At 36.5% G+C, this 16776-nt stretch overlaps 1 protein-coding gene across 1 annotated transcript; it reads left to right on the forward strand.

The window, feature by feature from the left end:
* Positions 1–8544: 8544 nt before the first annotated feature.
* Positions 8545–13541, forward strand: CCDC54 (coiled-coil domain containing 54). Its single transcript, XM_025050955.1, has one exon. It carries the CDS (start codon positions 8908–8910, stop codon positions 9889–9891), a length of 984 nt encoding a protein of 327 aa, XP_024906723.1. The 5' UTR covers positions 8545–8907; the 3' UTR covers positions 9892–13541.
* Positions 13542–16776: the final 3235 nt, after the last annotated feature.

The raw sequence follows: 16776 nt of genomic DNA on the forward strand, positions 1-16776 counted from the left end.
GAAGATAGCTCCCTGGATTTTGTAGTCCAAAGTCTTATAGAGCATCATTACAACTGAAAACCCAAACACTAAAACAGAGTTTTTTCTTAAAATTATGGGTAAACTAACATAGTAACAGATCCAAATAAGACAGCACTGCAAATTACACAATATTCATAATTAGAAATGAGAAAACTAACATTATTTAATTTTTATACCTTATGATTTCTAAGTTTGTTTATATTTTAAATTCCTATTTCCTATATGACCACAATATATTCCATATCTTTTAATTTGGGGTACAAAAGAAGTTCATTGCAATTCAGGAACAAGACAGCAAGTTAATCTGGGGCTGCACCCATCACATAATTGTTTCTAAAAAGATCTGCTAAATGATATAAATTCACTGAAACAGAGGTGTTTAAATAGACTAGCTCACTGAATTTATTCACCAGTTCCATTTAAGGAAGAAGGCGAATGGTTAAGCAAAAACACTTCTCTTTAGCTTTCTCTTCCTTTTTCTGGCCATTTATTTTTATGGTTACATCAATTGTGCATATCAGGACTTATAAAGCCCTGTAAAAATAGTGTCAATCATAAGCTACAGGGAGCAGAGGTTTAAAGGTAATATTAGAGAAAGGAAACCAAGAGGTGAAGTTGAGAATTACAGGAAACCAAACAACCTTATATAATATATTACCAGCAAAAGCCAAGCATAACAGAAAGAACTGGAGGAAGATGACAGGGAGAAGAGATTACATAAAATACTAATGTGCCCCCAGGGTTCTGGAACTAAATGGTGAAAGATATGTCTAGATAAGCTAGAGATAGTCAATGTGGAGTAAATGTGGAGTTCAGCGTCTAAAATGATGTGAATAAAGAGATAAGTGCCTGAGTACCCAAGTTGATGACAAATGCATTCTCAGGCATTCCCCCAGGGGCTTGGAGAATACACTGATTACTTGTGGTTCCCTTGAGGCCTGAAAGACTTAATATGAAGTACAAAGGGAAATATGCTGGGTACCTTAGTCACCTCTATGATCAGTGCCATTAACACCAGTTCCATTACCATCATTACTGAGCTCTTTCTCATCCATGCCATCCATAGCTGTTTCCAGGTTCATAATTACCTCCACTTATCTGATTTCAATTTACCTCTCCTGCTATTTAACTGCTTCAGGTCTTTGGGGAAGCAATTATTAAATCCCTATACCAAAGTGCTAAATGATCTCTTGGGAACTGAAAAGAGTTATCATAGATCCCTTTATGAAGAAAGCAATATGTTCCCTAGCCACGCACAGAAGGTTCACAAAACCTAAACAAGCAGCATCTGGCCTCAGCATGACCCATACCTCTTGCTAAGCAGCCCCAAGCCCCACACTAGTGGCAGCAGGCCTCAGGTTGCAACTTGGCCTCTAGAGGCACTTCCAAGCCCGCTGTGGGTGGCAGCCATTGTGGATTGCTTAGTGGCTCATACCAAGTGATCCTACATAGGACCCAGGCTGTGGGTGAACTTGGCCTGCAGCAGGGCCCCTTCCAGGAGGCCTAGGCCTGCATGCCCAGTGGCCAGCAATCATCTGAGTTGGAGCAACCCCTGGGGTTACATCTGAGGATGACTCATAAAAAAGCAGACAAGGCAGGCACTAGAGCCTTGCTAAAGCAAATCCTGCTCTGTAGGGTCAGCCCCTATATGACAGTTCCTCCACTGGTCACTGACAGTCATCACAATCAATTAGCCTGAGGGTTAGTCCCTTCTACTGACAAGCAAACAGCAACCAAGGCTCAACTACAACAGGAGAGTACGCACAACCCATACAAGGGATATACTTGGAGTATCCAGCCCAGGTGACCAGGGAAGATTGTGCCACTGGAACCCATAGCACACCTACTACATAAGGCCACTCTACTAAGACTGGAAGACACAGGAGCCCTACCTAATACATAGAAACAAACACAAGTAGGCAGTCAAAATGGGAAGATGAAGAAATGTCCTAAGTGAAAGAATAGAACAAAGCTCCAGAAAAAGAACTAAACAAAATGGAGACATGCAATCTACCAGATGCAGAGTTCAAAACTTGTTATAAGGATGCTCAATGAACTTAGGGGAGGAGTAGATGAACTGAATGAGAACTTTAACAAAGAGATAGAAAACATAAAGAGAATCAGTCGGAAATGAAGAATACCTTAGGAGGAATTAACAGTGGATTAGATGAAGTGGAGAATCAAATCAGTGATTTAGAAAATAAGGTAGCAGAAAACACCCAATCAGAACAGCAACAAGAAAGAATGAATCCAAAAAGTTAAGATAGTTTAAGGGGCCTCTGTGACAACATCAAGCATACCAACATTTGCACCATAGGGATACTGGAAAGAGAAGAGAGAGAGCAAGGAATTGAAAACTAATTTGAAGAAATAATGATGGAAAATACCTCTGGTGAAGGAAATTCACATACAAGCTCGGGAAGCATAGAGTCTCAAACAAGATGAACCCAAAGAGGCCCACACCAAGATACATCATAATTAAAATGCAAAAAGTTAAAGACAAAGAGAAAAATCTTAAAGGCAGCAAGAGAAAAGCAGTTAGTTACCTATAAGGGAGCTCCCATAAGACTGTCAGCTGATTTCTCAACAGAAACTTTGCAGGCCAGAAGGGATTGGCATGAAATAGTCAAAGCAATGAAAAGCAATGACCTAGAACCAAGGATATTCTACCCAGCAAAGCTTTTATTTAGAATCAAAGGACAGACAAAGAGCTTCCCAGACAAAAAAAAAAAAAATAGAGTTCATCACCACCAAACTTAAAGAGACTTCTTTAAGAAGAAAAAGAAGAAAAACAAAAGATCAAAAATAGGAATAATTTAATGGCAATAACTGCATACCTATCAATAATTACTTTAAATGTACATGGATTAAATGCTCCAATCAAAAGACATAGAGTGGCTGATTGGATAAGAAAACAAAACCCTTACATATGCTGCCTATAGGAAACTCACTTCAGATTGAAAGGCATACACAGACTGAAAGTAAAGTGATGGGCAAAGTTAGTTCATGAAAATGAAATGAAAAAAATAAATCTGGGGTAGCAATACTTATACTAGACAATATAGACTTTAAAACAAAGGCTATAACAAGAGACAAAGAGGAACCCAGTAATCTTGCTTCTGGGTATTAGGCCAAAGTAATCCAAAACACTACTTTGAAGGGACATATGCATTCCTACGTTCATTCCAGCATTATTTACAGTAGCCAAGATATGGAGGCATCCTGGGTGTCCAGCAAGATGAATAGATAAAGAAGAGATGGTATGTATATATACAATGGTATATTACTCAGCCATAAAAAAAAGAATAAAATCTTGCCATCTGCCACAAAATGGATTGACCTAAAGAGTATGGTGCTGAGTGGAGTATGTCAGACAGAGAAAGATGAATGCCATATGATTTTACTCACATGTGGAACCTAAAGAACAAAAATAAACAAACAAAACAAAACAAAAATAAATAAACGAACAAAACAGAAACAAACTCATAGGTATAGAGAATATTTTGATGGTTGTCAGACTGGGGAGGCAGGAAGATGAATGAAGACGGGAGAGGATTAAGAGGTACAAATTGGTAGTTACAAAATAGTCATGGGGATATAGAGCATACATGGGGTATATAGTCAGTAGTATTGTAATAACTATGTATGGTGTCAGATGGGTACTGGATTTATCGGGGTGATCACTTCATATGTTATATAAGTGTCTAACTACTGTGTTGTACATCTGAAACTAATATAATATTGTATGTCAACTATAATTGAAAAAAATGCAAATATAAAAATTTTTGTAAAAAGAAATAGGCTCAGGAAAGTTCCAGTGTATATCAACAATCATCCGCTAATACATTCATTCACTCATTCATTAAATAAAGATATATTGAGCACCAACTATGTGTTAAGCTTTTCACACTGGAGATATAGAATTGAAAAGCAAGGGGGGATTGGAACATCAACAATAACAATACAGTATGTCGATCACTGCTAGGTGGAGACTCAGAACCTGTTGGGAGCTCTAGTAACACTACATGGAGGATCATGGAGAACAGGCAGGACAAGAAAATGTTACCTGAATGTCTCCTAAAGGTAGAGTAGAAATCTGCCTGGGTGAAAAATACATGAAGGGCATTCCAGAAATAGACCACAATTTTCACTAATATGATAAAGTAAATTCTTGCTACCAAATATTATATGAATGAAAATTATAATTCCATCCTTTCTTTAGAGATGTGTATCTTATTGTTTTGGCTCCAGGTTTCATATGATTTTAAAGTGTCATCATGAACATTTATTGACACCACAGAATGGAAGCAGCCCTCTCACCCCAAGTATCTCTAGCCAGGTTGCCTCATCAATGTCACTGAGCTCCATCGCATCATTCAGCAGATAGTGAGACATCATTGCCTGACTCATCCTGCTTATAAATGCTATGTCTTTGCTTTCCTCTCCATCCCTTGGTCCAGTGCAACAACAGCTCTGATGTCAATCTTTCTTTTCTACTCCTCATGGCTAGAAAGAATGAAAAGTAGAAGATGGCTTCACTTTGGGATACTTTATAACTACTTGGCTTATGTAACACCAGATTTAAGCTTGCTGATTAACACATTCTTATCCTTTTGGGTCAGCTACCTTGATCAAATTTGAAAGACCTTCCTGGTTCCTGTTCCCTCAATCTTTTATCTCACTCTGCACATGACAGGTGATAGTCAGGAGTGAGGGCTCAGGTTCTTGTAATAACCTGGCCCTCAAATTTTATGGGAGAAGTAAAAGACTGTTGATAATTTTTTACGGTTATAACCACTAGGGTACATAAGGAATAGTAGAGACTATAGGTTTTAATATAAAGGTTAGAAATAATGTACAGTTTGTTAGCAGGATAGCTATAACTCTACCCATTCACTCAAAAAAACATATGGTAAAGGACAATGTAAAAGCTTTTACATTGATAATCTTGGCTCTACCATAATTAATTTATAGTTAACTTACTCAAAAACACTAGCATTTTAAATATTAATTATATTACCTATTATTAGAGCCACCTCTCCAATAGTTATTCCATGCCAGTCTGCCTAACCACCATAGCTGGTTGTACTAGCTGTACTAGCTATACTAGGAGACAGAATACTGGTTTGTCCCATCTTGTTTGCTGCATTCTGGTGTTCTTCTAATCCAAATTCTTTATCTACGTGGTATATAGAACAGCGAGCAGTACATGCTTTATGCCTTGGTCATACAGATGGTGGAGTGGCCTCTTTACTGAGAAAGAATGAAAGGCAGAATAAGAGACTGAGAGAGAAAGTAAAGCTAAAACTTAAAGCTCTTAACCAATTCCTTCTTTCATTTGAAAGAAGAGTGAGGAGGAGATGGTCAGAAAGGAGGAGCAAAAGAGTTTACGAATATTGAGCACTTTACTCCTCAAAACAACTCTATGAAATAGGTGCTGTATTATCCCATTTTATAGGCTTGGGAAAGGTTAGTAACTTGACTGAGAGTACAAGAGTCAGTAAATGGGACTGCCTTGAAGTCTAACCTCTCTGCCTCCAAATATCATTCCTGTAAAAATCTGCTTCCTGGAGAACATATTCCTCAGTAAGAATCTACTGCTAGGCTCCAGTCTGCCATGCTATTTTATTTCTAAATGTTTCCATATCTCTGGCAAGAACTCAAAGAGAGGGAGTCAGCTCTTTTCCTGTTAGTCATGCACATTTTGACTGCTCTCTCAACTTCACCCAAATCAACAGGCTTATATCCTCTCACTACAGCTTTTCACTGTCCAACAAGCCCCAGATAGGACGAGGTGCCTTTCATTAACAGTGATAAGCAAGTAACTAGAAACCCAGACAGGTTTATGTTTGTATCGAACCTAGTAGATTAATTTGTTTTATAAAAATAATCAGTAGACCTGAACATTTTTAGTTGCAAAATTTAAAAATCTATTATTCTTTATTACAGCTGTTATACTATTACTACAATAAGTCAGGAAAAGCCTCTAAATGTTCATCTTTACTTACTCGAATTAGAGATTGTTCAACTTCTAACGTCTTCACAAATTTCTGCTTCCTGTAGCTTTGATAAAATATAACCAACCAAATCTTTTTCAGATTGCTAAACAGATAAAATTGTAATCAAAGTGTCTTCTATAACTCTATAGTGTGATTTTTCTAAAAATGAAATGTCCATCTTGTTCTGAGTTGACAGATATGTATTTTATTAATCATGATTGTGTAGTAGTAGAGGTGAAATATATGGACTCTGGAGCCAAAAAGTAAAGATTTGAAATAGACTCTGCCTACTTTTTAGCAGAAAGAAAAATTACTTGACTTCTCTCAACTTCAGTTAAATAGGCTAATATTTAGGACCATGTCTGGTATGCACTCATTAAGACTTAGCTGTTACTAACCCTCAGGGAGTATTTGCTACAAGCTGTCTCTCTAATTTAATTGGGAATTCTGTAAAGAGAGAATACCTAATCTACAAATTGCTTCCAAATGTAATGAAATTTTAATACTAAATTTAACAATTAATGAAGATGATATAATAGTATACTTTCGAGATATTTAATTAAACATTGTTTCAATTTTACAGCTTTCTTTTAATATTCTAAGTCCATTTTTTTCTTCCTAGTCTCAAATATTTTTATTGGCCCTTGAAAACTTGATAGGTCCTGAGCATTGTGTCCGTAGTCCTTGATGGATGGAATGGCCTCGGCTAAGGTAAATGCAACAGCTTTGAATGCTACCTTTTCTGGCTCCAAATACTGTTCCTTTGATAGTCTGCCTCCTGAAGAACATTTTCCTCAGCAAGATTTTGAAAAGGTTTCTAAAAGTTTTTGTAAGGTTAGTAAACAGAGATTCAAAGCTTTCCCAGACATCACTGATGAGCCAAAATTCTCAGTTCATAGTTTGCCTACATTCAGAGTTTGTACCAAAACCCAGGCCAAAGCTCGTCCTGCAATTAGGCATAATGAAGAGAAAAGTTAGGACTGGAACTGGCACTGACCCAAGAAAGAATATCCTCTTTAATAGAGCGGAGTTGCACCTTAAGAGACAGGGTTATCGTGTCATTTTAATCTCAAAACGTTCAGTCTTATGTGAAAATTTTTTTAAAAACTTAAGATTTACCTCAAAATATAAAATGCATAAAATATTTAATATTTCAAAGGGAATGGATATCAAATATTTTTTTAAACCTGTAAGACAAACATGAGAAATGTATGATGTTATTTTAAAGCCTTAAGGCAGTGGTTCTCAAAGTGTGGCATACAATGGATCATAAGGGCAAAATATTTCAAAATAATATCAGGGCACTATATAATTTTTTCACTATGTTGGTATTTATATTTTTCAAATTGCATTGCAAAAACAATGTTGGATAAAATCGTTGGTACCTTAGCACAAACCAAGGCAGTGGTCCTAAATTGTAACAATAGTGACTATATTTCTCACCTCCATTAAATTATAGGAAAAAAAAAGAAAAAAACAAGAAAAAGCCAATTTAGCTCTAGAATGTTCTTGATGAAGCAGTAAACATTTTTAATTTTATTAAATATCAATCTTTCAGTATATCTTTTTAATATTGTGTGATGTAATGGGAAGTACACATAAACATGTCTGCTGCTTACCAAAGTTGTCTCCAGGAAAAGTATTAATTTGAGTTACAAACTGAACTAGCTGCTTTTTTCATGAAATACAATTTTTACTTGAAAACTGGCAGCATACGATAATATTCATATTTGGTTATTTAGCAAGCATTTTTGAAAAAAAAAAAGAATGTTAGGAGCCTGTCACTTTGAGGAAAACAACACAGAATCTTAATAAATTTTAAGCTAAAATTAAAATTTTGGAAAATTTTATCTGCCACCATGAACTTGGCCTCAAAGACTTTTCTGGTGAGAGTGATGGTGATATTAATGAATGTGATATTATATAATAAAGTAAGTTACCATTTGTAAGATCTGCATAATTTAGTGAATCATTATTTTCCAAATGACCAGTGCATGATATTATATATCTGTTCAAAATGGAAGAAAGGCCAGTGAATTTTAATGTAAAAGTACCGATCTGGTCTAAAATTACACATTGCGACTAATTTCTAAACAATTATCATTTGTCAAATTTTGTCAAAGTAGCAAAGAATAAAATCCTCAATTACCTGAAAAGGCTATTAAATTCTCTCACTTTTTCATTTACATATTTCTGTGAGGCCATATTTTCTTCATATACTTCAACCAAAACAACATTTCACAACAGATATAATGCAGAAGTAGAATCCAGGTGTTCCAGGTGTCTTCTATTAATCCAGATATTTAAAACATTTGCAAATATGTAAACAATGCCACTCTTACTATTTTTTTCTTTTGGAAAATGTAATAATTTTTCATAAAATATGTCATTTATGTTAACATGTAATGGGTCTTTATTTTAATAAATTAATATCTTAAGACTTTTAAAAATTCTTTAATTTAGTTTTAATATCTAATATAGAATATCAATTTATATAACCCATATAAATTAAAGTTCTGTGGTCTTCAATTTTTATAAGGGAAAAAGAGTCTTGTGACAAAAAATTTTGAAGATACTGCCTTAAAGTTAAATGTTTTCTAAGCCTACAGCCATTGTGACATCAGCATCAGGTCAGTAACCACCACTTGAAGGATTCCATGCAGGACACCATTGTTTCACAGAGCTCTCCAATTGCACTGCCCTGTAGGAAGCTAACCACCTAGAGTGCCTACTATTGCCCTTGATTTTCTCCATGGGGCATTCTACAATGTTACCAGGAAAGACAGCCAACAAATAGTAAGAGAAAGACCATTTCATTCTTACACTGCTCCTTTCTTTAATTCTCATCAGGTCTCCCAACATCTTGCCCCTTGTTTCACTGTAAAAGATGTACAAACTTCAAACCAAAAGGGCAAAAGCTGCTGCTGGGCAGATGTGGACTTCAAATCTCTCCAAGATCAGACAATCTTTTAAAAATGTTTACCATAAATGTAAGAACCAGCATCCAGATTCAACTAGAAATCCAACTTTGACTTCCTACGGTTGTGATCAAGATGACATTAGTACTGACGAAGAAATGAATCATACAGTAATGCTCCAAGATATTAAAACTTCACAAATTGAAATCCTCAGGCAAATGACTGATGTTGTCAGCACAGTATCAAAAATCCAAGGAAAGATTGACTTTTATCAGAAGCAGATGGAGGTACTAGAAACCAGAATGAATGTTAATGAAGACAAACAATGCACTATAACTAAAGATATCTTCTCTATGAAAGAAGACATTGATGCTTTAAAGAAGAAGGTGACAGAACTGGAAAACCAGAATTCTTGCTCAGGCATACATTGTTTAGAAATCCTGGAAGGACAGAAGGGTAAAGAGGTCATGGAACTGCTTCACAAACTCATACAACCGGAAACTTTGAAAAACACATTGGCCTCTACAGACCCTGATATCTCTTCAGCAGAACCAGAGAAAGTGTGTAGTTATTCCAAGCCCACTGATCACCTTGAAGAAAAAACAATTTCTTCTCAAATTAAAGTTTTGAAGAAAAATAACCATCAAAATGCATTAAGCTTTAAAAAAGCAAAGTCAAATATTTATATTTACCCAGACTTTAGTACATGGATCAAGCTAACTTTTGTCCATGGAGGAAAGTGGAGATTTTTTCTCAGTGCTACCAAGTTAGAAGAATTCATTCAGTGGCTTCTTTCTAGACCAACCATCCCTCCTGAGGAACCGCAACTCACAACCCGGAGATATTGTCCATTCACTGGGCCTATTGTGAGCTTGACCACAATCTGTCTCTCTGTTTTCAACTACATTTACTGTCTTTTTGGTTCTTCAAAAGAGGAAGTAACTCGACTATAGAATTGTATTCTGTGTATCTTGGCAGTAAATAAATGTAACCTGGTGGCTCCAAGCATTCATGTATCTTCGTGGTTGCTGTAAACGTCTTCGTAGTTTGCTCCCTGAGGGCCCACTGTCTATGAAATGCTATATGTCAACAGTAAGTGAAGGCATATCATCCCATTGGGCAATTATGGCACATTTTCTTTCAATGCTCTTGTTTTCTTATAGGCAATTCATGAGGACTCATCTGGTGCCCATTTCATAGATAATTGGAAGCAAAATAAAGGGTCAAGGGACTGAGAAACACATTTGGTAGCCCCGAGTCAGTTTTCTATACACTCTTAATTTAGTGGCCTTTAGAAATAAGATTTGTGATACCAGAGAGAGACTCTACTAACAAGATTTTAAGCAGCGTAGAGTGAAAAAGATACCCATTGTCAAGGCTACTAATGTTAGAGCTATAAAAATGAAGTGCATTGACAGGACAAGTTAAGCCAGAAAAAATATTATTCCAAAAATGGGATTTTTTTTTTCAACTTCAGTTTCATCTCTACCAAACAATTAGAAAAGAAGGAAAAGGTTGAATATGGCACTGAGTATTTTTTACATTTTCATAAAATGAGATAAAAATGATGTCTTGTTTGATACAGAGGAAAAAGGGAGGGGCAGAATGTAAGGAAGGATTAGTGAAGCAAATTAAATCTCACTATATTACCATAGATTCTTATATGACAAGGCCTTTCTTTTTGTATGATTCATATACTACTTATCCAGGTGGGCTTCATTTTTAGACATAATAGGTGGTTGCTATCTAAATGTAATTTTTAAGAACATCATGCAGAATAGCTGCAAAAATATTCTTCCTTCACCGTGTAATTCACTAAATGAAATCTACCATTAGAGAGTCATATGCTGTTAAACTACAAATATTCTTGGTAAATGTACTACTCTAAATTATTCTCAGTTAATAATTTGAAAGAGGGTTTTGGCAATTAGCTAAGAACAACCCAATTTCAAATGAAGAAAAAGGCACTAATGTGGTTATAAAGGGAACTAAGGGAGAAATATGATGAGAAGACACAATATTATCTGGTGCCAGTCTGTTGGTAATTATATACTACAACTTTTTCACTTACAAATGCATTTTATTTGACCCTTTTTTACAAATGTACAGATGTGTACACAAATAACTTAAAATATGTCAATGTGCGATAGGTGCAGCACAGATAATACTACTCTAAACTACTTACAGCAAGCCTATATATAAAATGAGTTTGTTTTAAATGGGATAATTGTGCTAAACAAAGCAAAGTGTCATTCTGGTAAAGGCAGCAGCAATGAATCTATATATACTATCAGAGACATCCACAAAGAACAGCCAGAGTTCTAGATCAGCACATTGGGTATGGTCCTCACGTCAGAGAGTAACTAGGTAGGCTATGACACAGGCATACATCGCAAGTGGCTTCTGGGAGAGTAAAAAGTGATACTGCTGGTATTTGCCTGGGTCATCTGAGCCTCTATTTTAATGCATGCCTTCACTTTTTCCTCCCCTTACACGCCCCCTTAGCACTTGCTTATTCCTTCTAGAGTTTAGGGTAAGAGCATAAGGTCTGGGAATCACAAGACAGTTCTGAACAGTCTTAAGTCCTACACTTACAAGCTCTATTCATCTAAACTGGATTTGTTTTGTCATCTCCACCATGTTTGTTTTAATCTGCTGTTGTTGTTGTTTTTGTTGTTTTTTGTTTGTTTGTTTTTACCTAGAAGAAGAGGTGGAAGGGACACTACATGACTTTCTCAGAGTCTCAGACTCCTTCGAGATGATTGTCCTGTCAATTTACCCAAAGTCCTTGTGAGGAACGAGGATTTTTCTTTTGAGTCAATTAATAGTTCTATTAATTTAGTAAATATTTCTTCAGTGTTCACTAATAGCAAGGGATCATGGAGGATCAACGAAAAAGTAGACAACATTCCCTATACAGTAGACACATAACATTAAATAGGATAAATAGAATGTGTGCACACATAATAGTTCTAATGAATGATAGGTGGGGATGGCAGCAAAGAGCAATATAATAAGTACTCCCAGTATCCGAGAAGAAAGGGTGATGAGCTTGTAGTAAGAAGGTAAGAAGAAAAAGTTGTGGTGAAGACAGTGTACCAGAAAGAAGGAAAAACCAGCACAGGAGTGGGGCCTGGAGGGACTGTGGGAAATAAAAGCTACCAAGTATGGCCATTATTTCAACTCTTTATGGATCTCATATTTCTCTTCAGGGATCCCCACCATGTTCATTTTAACCTCTTTTTTTGTTTTTTTGTTGTTGTTTGTTTGTTTTTACCTATGTAAGAATATTTGTGGAGGAGGTGAGAGGGACACTACATGACTTTCTCAGAGTCTCAAACTCCCTCAAGATGACTGTCCTGTCAATTTACCCAAGGTCTTTGTGAGGAAAGAGCATTTTGCTTTTGAGTTGATTATTTAATAGCATCACTTAGACGATGACTCATTAAAATTAAAACAACTCGTAACTTCTTGTGAGAAAATAATTTTTCACCAGTCCTTGCTTTCAAATTCACCTGCCTCTCACTCAACTCACCTCCATCCTACCTGGCTCAGAGGAGGTCAGGTCTCTCTGGTCCACATTCCTCCCCCAGTGGCTTGCTGGGTCTTCTTCCTTTTTCTGTCTTAATCGCCACTACCAATTCTTTGTACTCGGCTTACGAAAATATGTGTTCGCCTTGTCCCTGTGTCTCTCTCCTCTCTTGCTGATTTCCCATCACCCTGTTTGCATGAGAAGCCCACCTCCCTGTCCCCACTTCCCATTCTCTTCCTGACTGTTCATAAGATCGTATCGTCCATAACGATGCTCTCTTTTCTGGTCCTCTCACCATCATCCTGGCAGATCCTTCGCAATTCCTTAGATGATTCCTCTGCCACTAATCATTCCTTTAAAATATTTATGCTTCACTTTAATGACTTCTGAATCAAAGAACTAACACAGACTCTTCTGGAACCTCCTGAGCTTCCATCTCAAGTGACTATTTATCTTCTCCACTTTGATGTCTAGAGCAGTCTCAAAATCCTTACTCTTAAAATTAACCTTAGTAACTCTTCATTTTTTTGACTCAAACCCATTTCTTTTCCAGTAATCCTCTGCTAATGGCATCACAGTGCAAGTTAACCACATCTCCACACTGGGAATTACTCTCAGCATTTTTCTCCCTCACTTGATGTATCAATCATCAAATCTTACCCTCTTTATCTTGAACAATTCATAGGCTCCATCTCTATCTCTGTTCCCACCTCTATTCTTTTGGTTCAAGCCTCAATAATATCTCTTTCTGAATGAAAAGTTTTTCTCCTTGGTATCCCATCCTCCAGGATGTCCATAATCTAATTCTTAAAAAGTGATTTAAAAAAAAAAAATGCTCTGAAATCTTTGCATTGCTCCTCATATCAAGCAAAATAAAATCCAAATTTATTAGCAGAGCCTACATGACTCTTTCAATGCTGCATTTTTACCTTTGGAAAGGGGAGTTCCATAGTGGTAAAGCACAATATCTTTGGCATCAGACTGACCTGATTCAAATCTGGCTCTGTCACTCACTCGCTGTGTAACTTTGGAACTAAGCCAAAGTTTCAATCCCCAAGGCCTGTGTGTCCTTATTCCTAAAATAAGAATAATAATCATGGGTTGTTGCCAGGAATAATGAAGATTATTATGTGAAGCTCTTAGCAATTTAATTGATGCATAATAAATGGTATTTATTATTATTACTTCCTCATCCTCATCTTCCCATGATAACTTTAAATGCAAATCACCATCCAGCCAAACTAAATATCTTGCAGGTTTTTTCATATCTTTTATCTTTGTACTTGCTGTTCCTACTGCCTTAAATGCCTTTCTTTTATCTGGCTATTAAGCAATAATTGGTCATTTGAGTCTCAATTCAAATATTTTTTCCTCAATACACTTTCCTCTATCTCAGTCTCTGAGGTAGAACTGAGGAGTCCCTCAACAAACCCAACCATTGATTTTACACATATATATGTATGTATGTATATATTACACACACACACACACACACACACACGCACATGAGAAAAGAATAGCATTCATTTCTACCACATTGTCATTTTCTGTTCACCTGTCTATCTCCCTCACAAAACTGAGCTTTTTATGATACTGATAGAAACATACCTGTTTATCTGAAATACCAAAATCAGTTTTACTGGTTGGTTCTCAGAAAATGTTTTTAAATTAAAAAAAAGATGGAAAACCCCCACCATTCTGCTTTACAAAAAAAATTGTGTCTATATATATAATTAGATGAGTGTTTATAATGTGTATGTCAAACATGAAAACCATTGTGTATTCACCAAAATGTCTCAAACCATTGTTGTTGCTATTAAACACATTATTGGAGAGTCAGAACATTCAAAGAAAAACAGACCTTAGAACAGCTACTATCGAACATTTATTATGTTATCAGGTACTAGCTAGGCCCTGGATGTTCCATGGTAAACTTTATAACTATGTAATTTGGGCAAATTCCTTAAGCCTGTATTCTTTAGTTTTCTCAACTCTAAATTGAGAACAATTTATGTCATAAGACTATTATGTTAATTAAATGGCACAATGTGTATAACCTGCCCAGAACAGTGCCTCAGTTATTAGGTACTTAACAAATGGTGGTTGTTGTCTTCCTTCTCTAAGCTAGATGTTAAAAGGGGGCATGAAGATCAACAGGACATGATCTTGCCTCAAGGAGCCCACATTCAGAACTCTTCCTCTTGTTTATCAGCCGTAAAGGACTCCAGACAAATAATGAACCAAGTAACAGCCTAAATACAAAAACTCCAAATCAACTCTTGACTCCCTCATCCAAAGATAGTGTGATAAGAATAAGACAGGGTGTGAAGCTCTCCTCCTAGTCTGGGCATTCAACCAATATTCCATCATTTGTAACAGCCATTCACCAACCTTTAATTGCACACTATAAAAATAGGCATCAGAGAAAAGTATTTGGGAAGAAAGGGAGAAACTCAGTTTAAGATAAATAATTTAGTTCTTACTCTGAGTTTAAGGTTTGGAATACTTGCTTGCATAGACAGACATTAATGTCTGTTTTAAAAGCTGTTCATTCAAAACACATTCACTAACATTTATTGAAATCTGACTCTATGCCAGGAGCTAACCAAACTAGACTATGAAGAAACAGAGATGGAAAAGATACCAGTCTTGTCCTGAAGAAACATACTTTCCAATGTTGTTCTCTCCAGTTGCCAAGTATTTTAGCCTGTTGCTTAGATTTGGAGTAGAAAACTATACACTTCACTTAAAACTTAATTTCATTTTTTTATGGGACAACTCAAGTCCCATGTAGAAAAAGACATTGCTACTCCTAAAAGTAATGTTTTAAAGTTAATTCTTCAAGTCACAAAAATGCAACTTTTTCTGTATTGCTCTATACTCCCCAAAAATGTAGACCATATCCAACATATCAGTGGATTATGCTCCAAAATGTCACTTGTAAATCCAGTGTTTACAAGTCAGCATGTATATTACAAAGAAACATTCTTAGAGTTGGATTTTTTTTTTTTTTTTTTTTTTTTTTGGCTAACCTGTAAAAACCAATTGAATTACAATATACCCAAGGTATTAATGAAACTGTGGTGCCAAGCTTTTGTGTATTCCTATGCAAAGTGTATTCAAGAAATAATTACAAGAGCAGTAATCCTGACAGCTGAATGAAGGTCCCTCTCTCTTTGCTCTCTCTTCTACCTGACATTGGAGTGAAAATTTCACATATTGATGACATTAAGAGGACACTTTGGGGAACGGAAGGACAAAGAATAGGATCTAATGAAGGCCAAAACAGGAACTCTAGAGATAAGAGGCTGACGTGGGGAGTTCTTGTGCAAGAAAGGAGACAAGGGTTCCATGCGGCTCCTGCGAACCTAGTCCAGGGAATAAGGGCCAAAGTTTGATCAGGGTGATCTCTTCCAGTGATGAAAAATTAAAAGCTGAGCTAGAAGGGAGAGAATTATACATGTAAAGCACTTAGCATAAGTTCACAGTAGTGTTCAATAAATGGTGATGGAGATAATGTGGATAGTGAGGTAGTGGCAAAAATTGTAGGCTTTGCTTTATTTGTACATTTGGAATAGAATGTACTTGGGAAATAACTTTATTTGTGATGAATATGAAACTCCAAGTATTCCTGAGCTATGAATGTTAGAAACAGACTGAGTTAGCGGAGCAGATTAATGGTTGGACCAATGGAACGTGCAGATAGAAGTGTTGCTCTAGTGGGCTCTTGTGACAAAGATAAGATAGATTTGCATATCCCTTCATCTTTCCCCTTCCCCACCCCATTCTTTGCAGCTAAAGCTTGAGATGCAAGGATGTGAGGTGTGGGGAGATGCAGCACAGCCAGAGTCAGAGTCAAGGAGAGGGGAAAGGGCAAGGAGAAGAAAGAAAAGCCCCACTAGGAATGAGAAACAGCTGAGGTTTTGTGCAGCCCTTCATCTAGTAAGAATATTCCTACCAGGCAGAGGTAAGGCACCACACCATGTGCTCTGAAAATACTAAAAAAGGCAGTGCCTCCACAGGCAGTTTAACCAAATGTGATGGTCATCCTTTTTCTACTCTAATGGTACATTTTAGCTCTTAAAAATCTACATAAGCTTCCAGGAACAACTCTCAAGAGGACTCTTCCAATCGTCTCCTTAAGTTAAGGATGCCACCTATTTTTAGATATTTCCCCTCTCCTCAACTTTCACTGAGGACAGGAAGAGAAATACATGAAAATATGCCCAGGCGATAGTCTGATTCTGATGACAGATCTTTTCCACCAGTCTTTTCAGAAGGGGTGTTCTCACGATCCAATATCCTG

This window comes from Pteropus alecto, unplaced genomic scaffold (genome assembly GCF_000325575.1).
Source record: "Pteropus alecto unplaced genomic scaffold, ASM32557v1 scaffold270, whole genome shotgun sequence".
Lineage (NCBI taxonomy): Eukaryota > Metazoa > Chordata > Mammalia > Chiroptera > Pteropodidae > Pteropus > Pteropus alecto.